At 38.8% G+C, this 21,159-nt stretch overlaps 1 protein-coding gene across 12 annotated transcripts in view; it reads left to right on the top strand.

Annotated features, from left to right (window-relative positions):
* PUM1 (pumilio RNA binding family member 1) overlaps positions 1-21,159 on the top strand; it is a 164,755-nt gene that overhangs the window by 76,835 nt on the left and 66,761 nt on the right. For 8 of the 12 annotated variants that reach the window (XM_082833305.1, XM_082833311.1, XM_082833313.1 and 5 more), the window contains 2 exons: positions 12,795-12,903; positions 13,870-14,048. The exons of 3 other annotated variants lie outside the window; for them this stretch is intronic. In XM_082833305.1, coding sequence (XP_082689431.1) covers positions 12,795-12,903; positions 13,870-14,048 — 288 coding nt within the window. The remainder of the gene's footprint in view (positions 1-12,794; positions 12,904-13,869; positions 14,049-21,159) is intronic. One more of the 12 variants, XM_082833310.1, reaches the window with a different exon arrangement.

A 21,159-nucleotide genomic window follows, 5' to 3' on the forward strand; every position in this document is an offset into this window, starting at 1 on the left:
AGAATTTTGAGAGACACGACTATTTTTACATGAGGGAAGTGAGTTCTAAGGTCAAGTGACTCCACCTAAGATCGTAACTGTCAAGATGTGGATTGACATCAAGTTCTATTTCATTAGGCTCAGAAATAATAATAGCTGCAGTCTATTGAACATATATGATTTTCCAGGTACTGTACTAATCACATATACATTATTGTCTTCACAGTGGTCCTGCAATATTAGGATGTCCTTTATGTACTGGGCAAACAGGATTATAGAGGTTAACATGATCATGAGCCAGCTGTTTAAACCCAGATCTCTATCACTCAGATCCTGAGCTTTTCTACTGTTCATTTCTGCATGTCCAGAGCCTACCCAGTACGCAAAAGTCCAGCTTCAGTTATCAGCTCATCTATGAAAGCTTTCTTGCTCTCACCAACCAGAAGCTACAGAGGGGAATTCAGTAGCACATTATTTATTTATATAATTCTTATGGCCCTAATTTATTTTATATATAGTGATTTGTGTAAATGTTTTCTATTTCCTTGCACATAAGTTTTCTGAGGGCAGGGGCTTCAGCTAATATGTACTTTGTAAACAGTGGCTGCCTAATATATTGTGTTGAATAAATCGTGTACCAGTAAATATTTTTTTCTAAGTATGGATCCCTCTTTATTTTCTCTTTTATATCAGAAGTTCCCCCCAAGGGACCTCAGTTCAATTCAGTTAATATTGCCTGTATTCTCTATCCCTATTACTTTTCCACCCTCAGGGATGTGGGGGTGTGAAGGGGAGGATGAGGAGCGGACAAAACTGAAAAGCATTTATTCAGTCTTCTCTGCAAATCTTTACATTTTTGAATTATTCAATAATTATTTTATGAAGAGTACATAGGATGAATAGCATGTCAGCAATGCTGTTATCCAAGTTGAATCTTATATAAAGGCATTTATTATAAAGGATCTTTTATTTAATGTAGTTGTAATCATAGGACACTTTCTCTGGGCCATCTGCTGGGGCATGGAAATATTCTCATTATATATATATATAACCAGACATAATGGTGTTTAGAAAATTGGAATTGCTGTTGTTATATTTCTTGTTCAAGCTTGTATTAAACTATGTTGTGTGTAATTCTTTCTTGTTTACTTTTGTTTTGCTGATGAGGAACCAGAACACCAAAATTAATTCATTGTCTCTTAATTAATTAATGCATTCTGTGGTCCTCATTATAGCAAAATGTGTAGAAGAAATAGTTTATTTTCTGTGTTGGTCTTCCCTGTGTACATGCACATCTGTGATATACATGCACATCTGTGAAATTTTCCACTCCTGGAACACATGAAAGAGGGAACCTGTCCATATCTGGCATACTAAGACACTTCTCGTCAATTTAATAATTAAAAATACCCTGAGGCTGACTGGATGTGTGGGTGGGTTTGAGTGTTTGGTCCCATCTTGAGGCAAAGGACTCTTTATCCTCTCTTAATTGAGCTGTTTGCTTCCTGCTTTGGGAATATGAGGGGGGTAGATCATGAAGCAATCTAGATGTTTTCATGGTTTTATTCATGAACTTTACAGATTTCCTAAGTGATCTGGAGGCTTATCTTTTACACACTGAGCTCTCAGGTACTATTGCAAGGGATCATTTATATAATTATTTAAAGTCTAGACCTAGTATAACTTTAATATGGTTATGTTATAGATCAAACCATGTAATTTATACTTTGATAAAAACAAATGACATTATTTATAGGGAACTTAAAGGTGGCCGGGATGACATTGTCTTCTGTTTACTTACATGCCTTTTCTATATCGTGCAGAAAAGCCTAGTTCACCTGGGGAATATCTTCATTTTCTGAACATAGTTTACTGTTCGTGAAGTTTTATGAAGATATCAGAGAAAAGAAACTTCTTTTGGCTCTGTTCTAATAACTTGAAGCGGGAAGGTATAAGGAAAACTTTACTTTCAGTGGCTTCAGGAAGGGATGTGCAGTGGAGAAGGGATTAGTGTGGCGCTTGCCCCAGGTTAATTTACCACAAAATATTCATGGAGCTTGAGGTGCTAACAGTATATCTGAATTTTTTATTTTTGAAGGGCATGCTTTCTGAAAGAACAACCAACGTCTTCTGTGTGTTTAGTTTCAAGGATGAAGTTGTTAACAGTGATTGTGTTTTTTGTGTGGTAAAGAACACTGGGAAACCCCTGTGCTCCTTTGAAGACAGTGCGTTTTTGGTTTTTTTGTTTGTTTGTTTGTTTTCTTTTCTTTTCTTTGGCCACACCTCGCAGCACTCGGGATCTTAGTTCCCCAACCAGGGATGGAACCCGTGCCCCCCTGCAGTGGAAGCATGGAGTCTTAACCGTTGGACCGCCAGGGAATTCCCCAGAGTGCATTTTTAAGTTTAACAGTAGTCATCAAGTAAAGAACTGTTTGCAATTCAGTCTAATTTGTGGTGGTCCTAAAATTTAAGAGCTACCAGATTCTTCTTATCTCTACTTGATTGCTCCTTTTGCTCTTACTGTTCCCCAGCAACTCACAGTGGATCCTCAGGACAACCTTAAAACTTTACCCACTGGAGTTGTAGACTTAAACTTGCAGCACCATATTCTTACATACTTGGATCCTGTTTTCATCTAGGCTTTGGACTCAGCTGACTCTGTGGAATAGATTCCTGATTAAAATAACTTCAGTGGTAGACTGGCTTATGTATACTTAGTGACTTCATTCTTGATCACCATAATGGGCTATGAATCTTCCCTTTTGAAATTAAATAACTTTAAAAAAAATGCCTTGAAAGTTGAGAGAGGCATCTAAGCAGCAGTTTATACCTTTCCAGCTCCCATGTCCACAGGTCCCTTCTTTTACCATTTTATGCCTAGGTTACTGCAGTGACCTCTTTGCTTAGCCTCCCAGCATCCATTTGCTCTCCCTCACTCCTTTTTATAAAGGAATGTGAAATTAATCTTTATTTTTTGGCCACGTCTCGTGGCAAGTGGGATCTTAGTTCCCCAACCAGGGATTGAATCCGTGCCCCCTGCATTGGAATTGCGGAGTCTTAACCACTGGACTGCCAGGGAAGTCCCTCAAATTAATCTTTTAAAATGAATTTTTATGATTTTACTCCCTGTTGCTGCCTGGAGCATTATTAGAGCCCAGCTCCTCGGTGCTCCATAAAGCCTCACTGGCAGCTGGGCCGGTTTTGTTTTTCGCCCTCTCCTTACTGCGCCTCTGGTTGGTGGTGGGATTCCTTTTTTATTGGTGGGTACCTGCCCCACTTGCTTTTATTTCTACCTTTGCTGTTTGTGGAAAGGCCTTTCCGCTGTCTTCTCGCTCTGAAGTCCCCCATCCTTTAAGGTGTTCCTTGACCATCCTGTGCCAGATACTCTTCCAGTTTGATTCCTGGTAGGTTTTTCTTTTTTAAAAAAAAATTTTAATTCTTGGCCTGTTTGTTTATTTATTTTTGGCTATGTTGGGTCTTCGTTGCTACGCACGGGCTTTCTCTAGTTGTGGAGAGCGGGGACTACTCTTCCTTGTGGTGCACAGGCTTCTCATTGCGTTGGCTTCTCTTGTTGTGGAGCATGGCTCTAGGCTCGCGGGCTTCAGTAGTTGTGGCTCGCGAGCTCTAGAGCGCAGGCTCAGTAGTTGTGGTGCACGGGCTTAGTTGCTCCGCAGCATGTGGCATCTTCCTGGACCAGCGCTTGAACCTGTGTCCTCTGCATTGGCAGGTGGATTCTTAACCACTGCGCCATCAGGGAAGTCCTGGTTTTTCTTTTTAATCTTTTCTTTCAGGGCAGAGAACTTTGTTTGTTTGTTTTTTACTGCTTTTGTTACTTCCAGTAGTGGCTCATGCAGGTTGTGCATTTCAGGGTAAGTTCAAATACTTCAGATGCTAAAATTTTATTTTTTCAATGGTCAGAAAAACAATATTGGTTTTTCAGATATGAGAGAGAAGATCAAATTACCTCATATTGGCCAGGCCTAAGTGATTTGTGTAACTTCATCCTTAGTGGTGGAAATGTTATTAAAGGACATTAGATACAACTATTAACAGTGTTTATTATGAAAAGTGCTTAATAACCCTGGAAAATATTTTTTAAAAATCTCTTAATTTTATATACTGCAGTTATAATTATGCAAAAAATTAAACTTTTCTTTCTTAAAAGGAGTATATTAGATTTCAACAAAAAGAGATTTAGTTGAGAGACAATTAATATGGAAATTTGTTTTCACTAGTAATCATCTTGCCACATAGACTGAAAATTTTAAGCAGTAATTACTAGATGCCAGATTGTGATGCTGCCTAGTAGTGAAATGTGAAATAAATTATAGCAAATTTTGATTCTTAGACAGTTTTTTGACGATTTGAATAAAATGAAACAGAACAAAAATGTTTAAACATTTAAAAATAATCTTTACATGTAAGTATTGAGTAACTGATTAAAAAAAATGCAGGAGGACTTCCCTGGTGGCGCACTGGTTGAGAGTCTGCCTGCCGATGCAGAAGACACGGGTTTGTGCCCCAGTCCGGGAAGATCCCACATGCCGTGGAGCGGCTAGGCCCGTGAGCCATGGCCGCTGAGCCTGCGCGTCCGGAGCCTGTGCTCCGCAACGGGAGAGGCCAAAACAGTGAGAGGCCCCGCGTACCGCAAAAAAAAAAAAAAAAAGTGCCGGATACTTAATTAGTAGTTATATAAATGGGAAATGAGAATTTAGAGGGTCATGTTCCTTAAACTTTCTGGAAGAGAAGGGAAAAATGAAAACACCATCTTCTTTCTTTCTTTATTTTTTAAATATACTTAGGTATTTTTAATTAAAAAATGATTGGCTTGTGATTAAGCCACTGAAGATTTTCACCATCCCTTATTTAAGCTACAGTTTTCAAAGTGGTTGGAAATTATTATCTGCTTGCTTAAAAATACTGTGTTGGCCAAAAAGTTCGCTCGGGTTTTTCTGTAACATCTTACGGAAAAACCCGAACAAATTTTTTTGGCCAACTCATATCTGAACCATGCGGTGTGAGCTCTCTCAAAATTCCCACTAACTTTTGTCACTTTGAAATTATGTTGAAGTGAAATGTATCTGCTTAAGAGAAAATGCCTTATTTGTACTGAATTCTGTACCACCATAATCTCAATTTTTATTTATTAAAAATCAGTTCTAAATCATAATAAAAGTGTATTTTGTAACAAGTCATCCATAATCCCACATCAACGAGCACCTATTTCAGTTTTTATTTTTCTTTCCAATCTTGATCCAAAAGGGAAGGGTGCATGAGGATAAGCAGTCTTTTCGTGTACAATTTTGTATTTTGCTTTTAAAATTTAATGTTATTTTATAAATATTACATATAGTCCTGATAGCTGTTTTGGGTGAGCTTGTATTGTTGCATATAGTTGTACCTTATTGAACATTTAGTTTGCTCCCAACTTTTTTGCTCTTATATATTTTGAATGTGAAGCTTTTTTTTCCTTTTGAATTCTTTAATGTTGAGATAAATTCTCAGGAATGAACATGGCTTTTTTCCCCAGCTTTTTAATTTATTATTATTATTTTTAAAATTTTTATTGAAGTATGGTTGATTTACAATGTTGTGTTAATTTCTGCTGTACCGCAAAGTGATTCAGTTGTACATATATGTATTCTTCATATTCTTTTCCATTATGGTTTATCATAGGATATTGAATATAGTTCCCAGTGCTATACAGTAGGACCTTGTTGTTTATGCATCCTATATATAATAGTTTGCATCTGCTAACCCCAAACTCCCAACTCTTCACTCCCCCACACTCGCCTCCCCCCTTGGTAGCCACAAGTCCATTCTCTATATCTGTGAGTCTGTTTCTGTTTCATAGATATGTTCATTTGTATTGTATTTTAATTGTAGTTTTGTTTGGATATATGCCCAGGAGTGGGATTGCTGGGTCATATGCCAACTTTGTTTTTAGTTTTTAACTTCCATACTGTTTTCCATAGTGGCTGCACCAATTTACATTCCCACCAACAGTGTAGGAGGTGAACATGACTCTTAATGTATATTTTTTCAGAACCCTTTCCAAAAGAATTGTCATAACAGTGAATGGATATTTGTACCTTTTTTTAAAAGCCTTGTAAAGGATATCAATTTATTTTATATTTAAACCGTTTCTTGTTAAAACTTTAGTAGTAACTTCTGTGTGTAGTTTATAATATTTATTATGAACTGTCTTACTAGATTTCACAACAACCCTCTGTGGTATGGAGGGCCAGGTAAATTCCCTAGGGCATTAAGATTTTGAGAAGGGAATTCTGAAAATTACACAGTTTTCACAGTTAGAGCTTTGACTAGAACATGTGACAGTGTTTACCAATAATACTTTTTTTTTTTTAAGATGTTGGGGGTAGGAGTTTTTATTAATTTATTTATTTTTGCTGTGTTGGGTCTTCGTTTCTGTGCGAGGGCTTTCTCTAGTTGCGGCAAGTGGGGCCACTCTTCATCGCGGTGCGCGGGCCTCCCACTATCGCACCTCTCAGACGCGCAGGCTCAGTAGCTGTGGCTCATGGGCCTAGTTGCTCCGCGGCATATGGGATCCTCCCAGATCAGGGCTCGAACCCGTGTTCCCTGCATTAGCAGACAGATTCTCAACCGCTGCGCCACCAGGGAAGCCCCCAATAATACTTATTTATTTCTATCAGTACTGAGTGGTCCTTTCTCTGAGTTGATATCAAGTTCTTTTAATGTAATGAGAATATTTATCAAGAGATTAAAAAATTGGGGGTGGGGCTATATCTTACCAGCTAGTTAAAATATCAGGTATTTGACTCCTGCATTGGCTACATTCCAGTGAAACCAAGCTTGTGTTGGAAGTTTGCATTGCCACATGAGATGATTAAACCTGTTCATGCCTTCGGGGTTGTAGCATCCCTGTGAACAGTACTCCTCGAGAAGCCAAATTTCTGCTCTGAGAGATAGCTCTATGCAGCCTGTGTTGTGTGTAAGCAGTCCTCTTGAGTACAGAGTGCTTATTGGAGTTTCCATCTATGCAAGTATTAACGGTGGTATGGTCAAACACATCTAGTCTTTAATAATCAGCTTGCCTCTTAGTTTTTGCAAAGCTCTAATCATAGTTCTTCCTGCAGTGTTTTGTTAGGGCTCCTAATTTTATAGATTTTCACTGAAGTGGGCTGGGTGATGTTGTGCTCACATCTGCTAGCTGAGTACACAGCATTTCATTGGCTATGCCATTAGTAGTGTGAAGTCTGTTGGTTACTATTTTGTTATTAAATAATATTAGCAGCTAATTCTTTGAGTGATTACTGTGAGTCCAGCATTGTACTACTCCTTTACACACTATATTATTTAATGTTCATAACAGTTCATTTTATAGGTGAGAAAACTGAGGCCTAGATGAGTTGGGATTTGAAACCAGTTTTTTTTTTTTTTTTTGCGGTACGCGGGCCTCTCACTGTTGTGGCCTCTCCTGTTGTGGAGCACAGGCTCCGGATGCACAGGCTCAGCGGCCATGGCTCACGGGCCCAGCCGCTCCGCGGCATGTGGGATCTTCCTGGACCGGGGCACGAACCCGTGTCCCCTGCATCGGCAGGCGGACTCTCAACCACTGCGCCACCACGGAAGCCCCCTGAAACCAGTTTTTTGTTGTTTGTTTTTTAAAGTGATTTCAGAGTAGTTGTGTATGTTTTACCACTATATTACTTAAAATAAGAAGCCTAGAGGTTTTTGATGTTCTCAGCCTTTTAGTTTATTGTCTCCACCTCTGTTTAAAGGACTCTTGGTAGGGGTTAATGTGGTGGTCGATTGTGCAAGTGTGGCTTTGTGTATTGTCTTTTCTGTTAGATGATTTAAAAAAAAAGGTGTTTCCAAACACAATTTAGAGGTTTCCCAAGTGGCTAACATTGCTCATAAACCAGTGTTTGATTTCTACTTTGTTCTCCAGAAGCCTCATGAATAAGCTTACTGATTTCTTTACTCTCCTTAAGTCTTTTCCTGTGGTTCAAGCTGGGATAAGTAGTGTATGTGTTTTTCTCCTAAAGACCGGAGAGCAGATACTACTGGAGAGGCACTTAGGAATCCCATTTAATGGGACAGTACATGGAAGAGTACAAGGTCTGTTGTATTGCTGTGTCGGATGGTAGGACCTCCCAAGCCCTGGTTCTCAGTTTGTAGGTCTTGAAAGGGATTTACTAATTTAGAGGTGATTGGATTATAGAACTGACCTATACTGACTAGAACCACAAGAGATTAATGTATGAAAACTAAAATGCAATTTACTAATTTATAAGGAGAAACAACAACTCTCAAGTGGACAGGATAATTGTGTTCAGTGATCAGCATGTTTGGCTATAGGAGGAAGCAAAGTTCTCAAGTTTGCTTGGTAAGCAGTCTGAGCCAGGGAAGTTACTTGGATGTTTTTAGTGGCTGCTGTACCCAAGCTACTATCTAGCCTGATGCATTAATTGCTTTTATAAGGACAGACTTGTTTGTGCATCATATGTCCTCTCCCTAAACATGCATATTGGTTAATACTGCCTACATCTGACTCCTTGGGTCTCCTTTTCTTTTGTTGGACCAATTTCTAATTCCCTTATCTTCCTTTAGAATTGTGAAATCTTTTAATCCTCTAATTGCCTAATATTTCTTTAAGTAGAATTTTGTAAACCTCTTCTGTGATCTGTTCTTTGTTGTCCTGTCAAAGAACAATATTTCCAAGTTCTTGATGGGGTAAGCAGTAACTGTCTTTTCATACACTAGTTGCATTTGAATGTTTGATGATTGAATTTAGGTGTGGCTTAAGTGAACGTTTGGCAACTCCTGATGTGGGTTGGTGAACCAGGATGTTTTAGCCAGTGCTGTGGATGATATTACCTTTAGAGTGGTTGAATCTGAATTTGAAATAACAATTGGATACTCATCATCACTTTGTTTTATATTCAGTAGATTATAGCTCCTTTTAATATGATCAGATTCGAATGTCTTTATTTTAGATGACTCTTGACTGTGTGATTGCTACTAATTCTCAGTAAGCTTAACAAGTCTAAGTCCATTTAATTTTGCTGAATTTAAAAAGCCAATCTTTTTTTTTTTAATACAGAAGGGCTATAAGACAAAATAGGGGAAAACATGAAATGGAATGGATGTAATTTTTTCCAAATTCAAAAAAAGCACTTTGATTTTAGATATTAGAAATGGAACAAGAAGTGCTTCTTGAAAACAGACTCTTAAAGATGTTTTCAATGAAAGAAAACGCTTCCGTATATTCGCAGCTGTATTAGTTATCTATTGCTATGTTCCAAATTACCCTAAAATTTAGTGGCTTAAGACAACATGTTGTTTAAGCCTCACAGTTTCTGTAGGTCAGGGACCCAGTCATGACTTTGCAAGATTCTTTATTTCAGGGTCCCTCACAAGCTGCAGTCAGGATTTCAGCTGGGTTTGCAGTCATCTCAAAGACCAACTGGGGAAGGGGCTGCTTCCAAGCTTACTCATGTGGTTGATATCAGGATTAAGTTTCTCGTGGGTTGCTAGACTGAGGGCCTCAGTTCCTAAGGAATTGATGTCCAGTGACCTCTCTTGGTTCCTTGCCATATGGGCCTCTCTGTTGGGCAGCTCACAGTACAGCAGCTGGCTTCGTTAAAGTGAGAAGGTGAGAGGGTGAGAGAGGAGTAGAGGCAAGATGGAAGTCAGTATTTTAAAGACAGTCTTGAAAGCGCCACCCCCTCACTTTTGCCCTCTCTTACTCCTTAGGAGCAAGTCAGTAGGTTCAGCCCACAGATAGGATAAGAGGGGGAATTACACAAGGGACTGAGTACCAAGAGGTACAGACATTAGGAGTTGTTGCAGGTGCTGCTTGCCACACAGCTGAAGAGTGGAGAAGGGTATGTTTTGGAGGAAAGAGAAATGCTGTGGAAGGTCCAGAGACTCTGAGGAGCTTTGCTAAGTTTGCTTCTGTCCTTGCCCAGGTACCTTGATACAGTAGTTTACTTTTCTTCATCTGCAGAGCACTCTTGCAAGCCATAGGTTCTGTTTTTATTCCTCCCAGAATTGGCTTGCTATCACCTTTTTCTACCACTTCCTTTTTCTTTATCTCTTACAGACTTGCCTTTTCAATCCCTGCTGTTTTCATTAATAATAGTTAATTGATCTTGGTTACTTTGCCAAAGCATATGGGGTTTTACTACTTTGGGGGCTGCTTCTAGCATCTATTTAGGATTTATGTTTATACATACTGTTAATAGTGGAAGACACCATTTCCTCTTGGTATGTGACTAGGGTCTTGAATTTTTCAGTGTGTACTGTATGCATTGTACTACGTCATTTTATATAAGGGACTTGAGTGTCTGAGGATTTTGGTATCCAAGGAGGCTCCTGGAACCAGCCCCCCATGGATACTGAGGGATGACTGTATTCCTTTGAGATTTGTTGCATCTATTACTACTTTGAAGTACAGTCTCCACTTTTTAGTACCTTTCTGCATGTTTGTTGTATTATTGTTTCCTTATGAGAGAATTTGGCCTGGAAACAGCCTTGCTTATATATGGACCTGCTTTTGCTGGCTTTGCATGTTGCGACAACCTGGCAAGCTATGAGGAAAGATGACAAGATCTTAGAAGTCATTTTTGAAGCTTTGAGTTCAAGGGCTGCTGCTTTCACTAAGCAATTTGACAAATTATGGACAGACTATATTTGCACATGGAGGCTGGTGGCTTAGAGAAGCTTGAGTTTTGAATAAAGATTTCCAAATTTGTGTTGAGAGGGATGAGCACCATAATGAATATATTTGATCATCTTTGCTCTCTTTCCAATATATGGAGACTAAAGTTAACCAACAAGTGAGGAGTCCCTTGTGCTGACATTCTTTCTTCTGGTACACAGAGGAGAAGTTGATGCAGACTCCTGTTTGCTTACACTCCCTACAAAATACAAGAGAAAAATTGGAATGTTAGTTGGGAAGGGTACAACCAATAGGGAAAGAAATTCTATTTGTAATCTTATAGGAGGGCATTTTTGAGATTAAGAGGAGAAAAATAAGTTCAAAGGCAAGAATTCTAGAGCTGTGCGTTAGTACACATTAATTTTCAGGGTCCCATCTGTGGTTTACAGCTGTTTTGCCTTGGTGTAATGCCACTGAATACATTTATTGAGAACCTCCTGCGTGGTGGGCATTGTGTTAGGCCCGCATCAGCAACATCTCTAATCATCACAGCAACCTGAAAAATACTTCCTTCATCAATGCAAAGAGGATGAGGCCCAGGGCAGTCCTGCAGTTTGTCCTATGACACATCAGAGTTGTCTAGTCCAGGGCTTCCTGACTCCACTGCCTAGCTATGCTCTGGGCTCTCCCTCCCACCCCTTCCCCCTCCCCCTCAAGTTAACAGACCAGCTGTGTCCTTGCTTCTCTCAGAGAATGAACCCTAGAGGCACATTAGGAATTGACTGCTGTAACTGCTCATCTTCAAGTAAACCAATGCATCTGTGCAATTAAGTGTCAGACTGAAATGTGTTTTGTCATGACCTTCTTGGACTAGAAGATAACAAGGTAGGGGAAAAAAGTACAAGGGAAACTGCTTTGCTCCAGGTAGTAACCCGTGTGTACCAGATAGTTTTATAGAGCTAGAATAAATTGATGTCGAAAACCCAGAATTTAGGTTGGAAAGCTGAGATTCGTTTTAGTGAGGGCAAAGTTGAGATGTTTCTTCATTATCATTGGGTTATGGGTTATAAATAGAAAAGGTAAACCTTTATTGTCAAGGAGAGAGCAAATGTTTTGTACTTTCTGGTTTTTTATTCTGTTCCTCTGAGAAATTCAGCTCTTTTATGCTCAAAAGCATTCTTTTATGCTCAAAAGCAGTGTACTATCTCAGACTTCTGAGTTTCTTGTTTGACTAGTAGCAGCTGAAGTGAAAACATAATTAGAAGAAATAAGAGGGACATTTTAGTGAGTGAAGCTGATAACCAGAAGGAAGAATGATGGGATTCTAGTGGAAATTTACTTTGTAACAGGTCACTAATGCTTTGATCTTGTGCAAAACTGTACTGTGTTTTGCTTGAAAGGGTAGTTTGCATTTCTTTGGTTGAAGCTAATTTAAGGCTAGTGATGCCTGCATTTTTATGAGGTGTGGAATGTTTTGTGAAGTCACTTTAATGGCATTACTAAGTATTCTTAAGATTAACTGAGGTGAGGAGATTTTTATTTCCCTTCCAGTAATGGGGGAATAGCTGCTCTGTCTTTCCAGAATCTTGGAACAGGTTAATGTTGTGGTTGGGAAGTTTTTTTGTTTTTGGTTTGTTTTAGTTTTTTCTTTGTGATGTTGAAAGTATTTTAGTTAAACAGAATCTCTGTGTATGAAGGAGGTGAATTTTGCCTCTAGTGTTCCATAGCTGGGGTCTGAGTTCATGCCACAGCTTGAGTAACTTTGTAGGGCCCCTTAGTACACATGTAGGCAGAAGTAGCCTTTTAGTAGTTGTAGGTACTTTCTTTTTCAGTAAGAATCTTCTTAGCAGTTAGCTGATAGGTCTAGTATGAATTCTCCCCCCCCCTTAAAAATCTTGGCATAGATTAAGTGAATAATTCTAGATATTTAAGCTGAGCCTCTATTGTGATGGGTTGATCTGTAGCCCCCCTTGCATTAGGCCTCTTTGTGACTTTTACCAAACATATAGTAGTGCTCTGACCACAATCTGTGGAGTCAGAACACTGTGATTAAAGACCTTCAGGGCACGTGAGCATCTTCAGTACCCTTGTCTAAAAGAAAGTGTTGACTGCTGTACTTTCATCCTTTATGAATTCTTTAAAAGCATCTATTATTTTTAATTTGCAGCAGCTCTTGCCAGGTAAAAAGTTTTGGGAAACAGATGAATCCAGCAAAGATGGACCAAAAGGAATATTCCTGGGTGATCAATGGCGAGACAGTGCCTGGGGAACATCAGGTAATCTAGATCTAGCATCTGTACTGTGATTTATGCCTGTCTTAGAGCTCCTTTCCTCAGCAATTGGCAAGTTGTGAATTTTACATCAGTGACAAGCATGTCAAGCAATGTCCTGTCCTGTGGTATAATTGCCATGAGGGAGCTTATATGATGTAATTTATTAAAACATAATTAACACAAAATCAGGTCTTCAATATTTTACTGAAGTGCTAGCCACAGGGGAATGGTCTTATTTGAAATGACCGTAATTTCAGCTACAACTTCTTGTTCTGTACTGCTGTCAGCATACTTGGAATTAGAAAATCCATGCCTGCCATTTGAAGTTCATGTTTCTTTCTCCTCCCTTTGCCCCTGTGTACTGTGTATGGGGTGATCTAGCTATAAATGTGGTTTGGGCCAAATAAGTCACTGGGTATGGACACTCTTCTGACTGACTACCCCTGAAGAAAGGGATGGGGAGAACTTGTAGAGGCAGACATACCGACAGCAGAAAGAAATGACAGTTGATAGGGAGGAAGGAGACAGAAAATTCAAAAGCTGATGTGCTGTGTTATAGCAATATAAGAATGGAACCTCAGATGACAGTGGTCATCAGAAAAGATCAAATTATGTTGTTTTAAAAAGGGTAGTAAGATCACATTTTGTTTCAGTAACATTACCAATAAAATATATTAAAAAGAAATTCTGCTACTTGAAAGGGGTAAACATTAATTTATCCACTTAGCTAGATAAACCAGTTATGTGAACTGCTGTATTGCTCTGCTATCCTGGATATATGAGGGGTGTGTTCCGTTTCCTTAGCTTATGTAGTATATTATACTTAGGGAAAACACAATAGGAGGTTTTGGCTCAACTGACCATGGCAGGTTTCCTGATTCCCAGTCATTGGTTTATCCATGAGACATCACTCATAATTTGTTTGAGCCTCTGGCTGCACTGTATCATGCTTGTGTATCTTTTTTGTAGATCATTCAGTTTCCCAGCCAATCATGGTGCAGAGAAGACCTGGTCAGAGTTTCCATGTGAACAGTGAGGTCAATTCTGTACTGTCCCCACGGTCGGAGAGTGGGGGACTAGGCGTTAGCATGGTGGAGTATGTGTTGAGCTCATCCCCGGGCGATTCCTGTCTAAGAAAAGGAGGATTTGTAAGTTGGCTTGAGGAACTTGTTCCTATCTCTCTTTCTCTCTCTCTCTCTTTCCCCTTTCCCCTAAAGCAAAACATGCCTGTTTAGTTTCCTTAGATACTCACAGCACTAAGTGCAGGGTTTTAAAAAACGCTTTTATTGCAATTAGATTTCAGTGAACACAGCAGGAGATGTAAACTAAACTTTTTAAAAATAGAGAAATGATGTTTTTTTGGGACTCATTGATAGTAATGTGAGGTAAGGACTTAAATCTAGATCGCAGTTCATTGGCCTACCAGAAAACACCATTTTTAGTTTAAAACAAACAAACAAAAATAAAAAGAGAAGGAATTAACACAAAGCTGAAGGCAGGTGTCAGTAGGGAATAGATCTGAGAGAGTGATTTGCCAATACCCTAGGATCCTTAAAATGGATCAGATATGTTGGGTCATTCTTGTTTTTGCTAGCTAGGCTTTAACTATGGAATGATCTTTGGCCCTCTTTGAGTAGCTTTGCTTCTCCTACCCAGGCTATCAGGAAATTCGAAGTTCTGTTAATTCTGTATTTCAGTTTTTTTCAGATTCATCACCATTGACGTCTCTGATGCTAAATTGTAGCTAGAGCAGCTTCTCTGTCTACAGCCTCTTCCCTTTTGAAGTCTTAAAGCAGTCTTCCTCAAGCATCTTTGATAGCCTTTCTCAAAACTAGTTCTTTCTTATACCATTGACTTTCTAGATCTAGAAGTCTTAAGATGTATTTCTGTTTGAGTCTTCCTCATTTTGTTTTCTGTGACTGGTTTTATATTCCAAGTCACAGCTAGGAAGGCCATGAAAGGCACCCTGAATCTTTCTTCCTTCCTTTTCTCCCGACTCAACTTGTTTTGTACCTTTTCAAAGCACTTTCTCCCTGAAGTCTTTCTGGGCTAATACTACTGGTTGGCAATCATTTTAAGAGACCTTCTTTCCCCCAAATCATAATAATAACTTTGCCTTTACAACTATCTTACATTCTTTTATCTTGATAGCATTTGTTGTCAGTGTTTTTACTGTTAGACATTTGTTGCTAGGTATCAGAGGCTTGGTCCTATTTTCGCAGTTCCACTTGAAACTTCTCTAGAGTCACAGTAGTACATTTTTGGTGCAGCTTTCTCAAGTGTCAAGTTCGATTCTTTAATACGTTAGTGGACATGAAATGAATGATTGTTGACTTACTTGGCGGGAAGATAACAGGTGGCATCCAAGGTAACCAGAATTCCCATGGAGTTAGCTTTATTCTAGGCACGTCAAAGATGATGGATGCTTCAGCTGACGTTGACATTTGACACGTGGCCGGAGCTTTTGATTCCACCAAAAAAATGGGGGGTGGGGGGTGCGAAATGAACTTATTTAAGAGACTGGTTTGGATTTCTCCCAGCTCCACAGCTAGAAATTTGGTTTGAGGAATTTAGCCAGAACAGGATCGTTCATTTGTATAATTACCTTCAGGAAGATCAAGGGACTAAACTGGGGCTTTTGTCTGAGTCTTGCACGGTAGCTGTTCCAAAGCTGACCTGATTACTTCTGGGTCTTTTGACCCTGCAGCGGCATAGGTCAGGTTTAGTGGCTTGTAGATCAGATTGGAAAAGACTTCTTGTATTTGAACCTTCCCAGGAGGCTACTTGGGAAGAACAAGATCTACCCTTTGGATGTGAGGAATGGGATCAGGCAAAATGATCATTTGCCTGTTGTCTCATGGGAAGGATGGTGTTACTTCTTCTCTTCTTTCAGCTTATCCCCAGCTCACCTCTTTTTCTTACCTCACACTTCCCTCATCTCAAGAGTGCAGATTCCTCAGAGGAAGTGCTGCCTTCCAACTTCTGCCTATAACTTTTATTTATTTACTGTAGGAGAAAAGTTAGTGTCATGCATAGGTAAGTCATTACTATGGTGAACTGGAACCTGTATGACTCTTGCCATGAATTCTCTATAATGTGTGACCAGCTTCTAAGTCTTGGGCATTAGCCACCCAGGCATGTGCCTGGGTTACTGTGAAGTTTGTAGGAAGAAGAAAAATAATTAGAATTAGGAGAAAGGTAAAACACTGGGGCTGACTTATTATTTTTTTTCCTGTTTCTGTCTTTTTCAACAATTATTTCATTAATCTGTAACGAGGCTGTATCATTTGTATTCAGTGTCTTATTTGATTTTGTAAAGGTGGCTTCTATCCTTAATTGTCTTGAGAGATTGGTGATTTTTAGTATTGTCACCAGAGGAAGTTGGAAGAACTCAGGATAGAGGAACTCAGGATAGAGGTCAGAAAATTGAACTCTCTAAAAAGCATCTGCGTTACTGAGCTGCTGAGGTTTGCATAACGATAAATGAAAATTCTCCAAATCTGTGTTCCAACTTTTCAGAAGGAAGGTCGTGGGTAATGAAATATTATCCTATTATGCTGTATTTTGACTTGAGTTGCACCTAAATGGTGATACAGGAAGACTGATTAGTGACGTCAGTCCATCATATTGGCACGTGTAAACTTTTGGTGGATGGAGAACTGAGGATCAATGAACTGCTTTATGAGCTTTTTGGTTGTATCCTGCTGATCTTATGGGAAGAGGTGGGCCTTTTTTTTTTTTTTTTTTAAATAAATCTAGTTTGTCATTCAGAGTGCTGAGTTCAGAGGCCAAGGAAGACAGAATATCTGCTTCTTGTAGATAATTGTTCTAAAGAGTAGTAATTGATGGTTTATGGATCAGAGCACTCAGATGTTTTTCTTTTTGGGGTGGCTGTATCAACATTACCTCCAATAAGCCCTGGAGAAGCCGCATTTTAATCCCCTGAGAGCTAAAAAAACATCATCGCTGATGGCATAATGAATGTAGACTTCAAATCAAGTACTAAGGGGCTATTCTCAGATACTGACAACAGATAAGCCAGACTCTGATTAACTTCTCAGTTAAAGGGGTTTAGAACTAAAGTAATTACTCATTTGCAGTGGTTTTCCATTTTCAATAAGGTTGTTTTACGGTTAAAGCTTGAATGAAGGTATTTAACTCTTTGTCTAGCTTTCCTGAGCCTTTCGTAAGTTCATTTTGAGTGTACAAATGGACTCAGCTTAGTTGTTTTGGCTTCTGAGATAAGAGTACTTGCAGGCTGTTGAAAAGAATCTGACAGCAATGTTTTGTTCTCAGCACCCACTGTAAAGTTTTGATAGTATTCTGAGTATGAATCAGAAACTTCAGGGTAGCAGTTTTCAGAATAATGGGAAAACTCAGAATACCAGTTAAGTCAGAGTCAAGTCTTTTAATTTATTTCCTTTTTATATCCTTTATTTTACTGATTCGTGGAAAAAGCCAGGTCCCCTTACCCATCCCCCCAAACACCCCAAAACAAAACAAAGCATGGTTCTGGGTGGTTACACAATCATATGTAACTACTATATTTTGAGGCCACTGGGTGAAATTACCCATCCAAGGACCCTGCTATTGGTCTTTTGAAATACCAGCTGATGATCACATAGATTGAAGCCTAGCCAGTCAGAAAAGTGGATCGTCATTTCTACCTTTCTGGTTTATGGTTCCTAGGTAAATGAGAAGACCATTGTAAACTTCAGTTAGGGTCAAGGCCACCCTAAATTTGCAGAAGAAAGACTTTTAGAAAAACTATCTTGGGAAGACCTTTCTGCTTATTTGTAGAGACTGGCTGCTTTCTGACCTAGAGGATGCTTGCACACTCATGGCAATTCACTTAGGTCACAAAATTGATGACTTGCTTTTCTAGCCTCCACTGCATTTGTTTCAGGCAGCCAGTGCCACTTTAATTGATTTTTGTTTAAAAACTTTGTGGAGTGTAATGCAGGGGTTTGAGTCTCAACTGGACCTTAATTTCCTCATTTGCACAAAGTCTAATTCATATGGCTATGTAATATATATGAAAATGCTTTGTAAGCCTTATAAAATCTTGCTCCACAAAGTCCCTGGGCCAGTAAAATTATCAGCACCTGGGAGCTTATTAGAAATGCAGACTCTCAGATTCTACTCCAGACTTTATTGAATCAAAGTCTGCATTTTGACAAGACCCACAGGTGATTTGTATAAAATTAAAGTTAGATTAAATACTGCTCTATAATTTTCTTGGAAGATTACAGATCAAATTCAGAAACTTTTATCTCAGGTTGGAGCCCCTTCAGATTTGAGCTTCCTTTGAACAAGAAATCTGTGTGCTCTGCTTTGCCATGTCAAGCTTTTAGACACTGACTAAATAAAAAGTTTAAAAAGCACAACTTTCAGAAAACCTTTTTTGGTTTTCGTCTCTTTTTCCTCCTGGATATGGTGGGTACCACAGCAGAGGGGAACACTCTTCTTACCTTTTTGCATACCAGGAATTGGGTGATCATATACACAATGCCTGGTATATTCCACGTTCCACTGTTTCTAAAGCGCACACCTCCCCACTTTTGTTCATTTTGAAATTGGAATGAGTTAAATGATATAGTTTAATTGCCAGTATTTCCTTTTTAGCAACACATAAAATGATGGTATGTCTTATAAATTGATGGTGTCTCAGATTTGATGAAATGTAATAATTGGTGGTGGCTTGATTCTGTACAGATATTTCAGAAAAGTCAGTGGGACAGAGGGTTTAATAATTAAAGCCATAGTCTTTCCAGGGGGGAAAACATAAGCTATCCAGCAAATTTGAAGCTTTAGGGGGAGTGAAGGTGAAGGTGGGTGTGTCTGAGAAAGGCAGTGGGAAAAACGTGAAAATTAGACAAAATATTTAAAATAATCTTTTAAAAGGAATTGCACATTCATGAATTGCCTTATTTAATACCTGAAACAACAACCCTTTGAGGCTGATGTTGTCCCTGTGAATTTATAGATGAGGAAAATGAGGGTTAGAAGGGAAGTGGTGGGACCTGAATTCACACTTTGTTCTAATCTCAGTTCTTAGCTGTATTGCTTTTTACTAAGGTATATGCTACTTTGGTTTGCTTATTCGTTTCTCACAATACGATTATATTTAATATGTTAATTTAAAAGTAATTCACATGACTAGTAATTTCAAACTTTTACTCATTTTTTTTTAATATTTGAAAGTTTTTACTAGTGGAGCTACTGAGCTGCTGAACTTCAAAGAAAATTGACATTTTGGTGTTTTGGGGGCATTTTGTGAAAAACTGAGAAGTGTACACAGGAGAAACCAATATTTTAGTTAATGTTATGGCTTTAGGACTTGAGTGTCAAGCAGATACACAAAAATACTGTTTTAGGAAAAAAGGGAAGAAAATTACTGATCTCATTGAATGTGACTTCTGCCATGTGGAGCTTTGTGGTGGGATCTCTGCAATAGCAGGAAAAATTAAGTTCTCATTTCTCTGACTTCATTCAGAAAATAGGTATTCCCTGAAATATTCCCCCTGTTATGTGAGGCTTTTGAGGAAGCTGAGCCATGGCTGGGTGGACTGTGATCCGCGCTCTACCTGGTTCTTCTTTCTGTCTGCTCTTCTCTCGGTTCTTTGATATCTAGCAACAGAACATATTGTTCCATCTCTGTGTAGATCTGGGATCTGATCTCTCAAGAACCCTCCTTGGCCCTACTCTAGAGATTTTGATTGGGCTTGGCCTCTTTGCATTTTGAGCACTCTCTGAGGCCTGAATTTGGGTTACAGTTTTGGATTGTAATTTATCTAAAGGGAGCCTACGACAAAAGGATGCTATTAATCCTTCTTTGTTTTTTAGTTCATTTATTCAATAGACTTTTTTAGTATTAATATGTGCTAGGTAATATGTGACAAAAAAGCAAAACATACCCCTTGCCTTTAGGATACTTATTTGGACTTAATTGTAGTGGTTCTCAATTGTGAGTGCTTATTGGAAGAGAAACTTTTAAAAACATTTGTGGGAGCTTCTACAGACCAGTTAAATCAGAATCTCTGGGAGAAAGCCCAGACACTTGCAAAGTTTTAAAAAGATTGTGATGTTCAACACTAACAATAGAGCCACTCTGCATTGTGAAAATGACAGTGTCTCTGGGAGGGCCAGATGGGCTCTACCCTTTTCTTTGAGTTAAACCACTTAATTGGGAGCATTGAAGATTTTTAATCTTAAAATCACAGATAATGTTATATAAGAAATATTATCCCAGTGCATAGTTTTTACTAGTATCATATTTGTATAAAATGGTTTATACTTTATAATAAACTTTTGCATATGCATCATTTCATTGATGTTTACAACTACTCTGTTTTAAACAAAATGATCCCTGTTTTATAGAAAAGGAAACTAAGACTCAGGTTTAATGACCTGTCCAAAGTCCAGTAAATGTTAGCAGTTGAGATAGAGTATAGGTTCTATGCAATCTGGGTTAGTATTTTCCTAAAGGAATACTTTATCTTACACATTAAAAAAACTTTAAAATCCCATAAAACATACCAGCCCATTTATACCCTTATTCTTCTCTCTCTAGGGTCCCCAGATTTCTAAGAGACCATTTTTATGATCCTGAACCCTGTATTCTGTATTCTCTTTTAATAACAGACTTTTGACAGAATAGCTTCCTACTTGTGTTCTTGGTGTCATTCAGAAATCAGACTTCATGTCAACTATTTTAATTTAGGGCTTTTGTTGATTTACTGAACTTGTTAAAACTTGTTAAAACCATGTACAGAAACGTGTACAAGTCATAAACGTTTATCTTCATGAATTTCTATCAAATGGAAACACCCACTGTAACCCATCCAGATCAAGTATGGAAGCCTTCCTTGGGTCCCTCACTGTCAAATAGGAGGAACCTACTGTTCTGCTGAGGCATTACTAGCCTAGTCAGAGTAGAAAACCAGGTAGCTATATTTTATATAAGTGGACTGTGTAACATTGGCAAAAACCAGCCCATCCCAGGGATATCTTTGAAAATCTGCCCTTGGTAGTAAAATTGAGAATGTAAGTATGAGTGACTAAGTGTTCAGGCCAGAGCCGTTGGCTGTTACAGAAGGGAAGCAGCTTCTCAGCAAGCCCTTGTGAAGGGTCACTGGGGAAAGATCATGAAGAACATTGATTTGGTGAGTGAGTCTCTTCTGGACCCAGATTTCTTGCTTGTTGGTGAAACTTCCTATTGCTGCTTTATCAAATTTCCTTCCCATTTTTGCCTGTAGA

This window comes from Leucopleurus acutus, assembly GCF_964270905.1.
Source record: "Leucopleurus acutus genome assembly, chromosome: 2".
Taxonomy (NCBI): domain Eukaryota; kingdom Metazoa; phylum Chordata; class Mammalia; order Artiodactyla; family Delphinidae; genus Leucopleurus; species Leucopleurus acutus.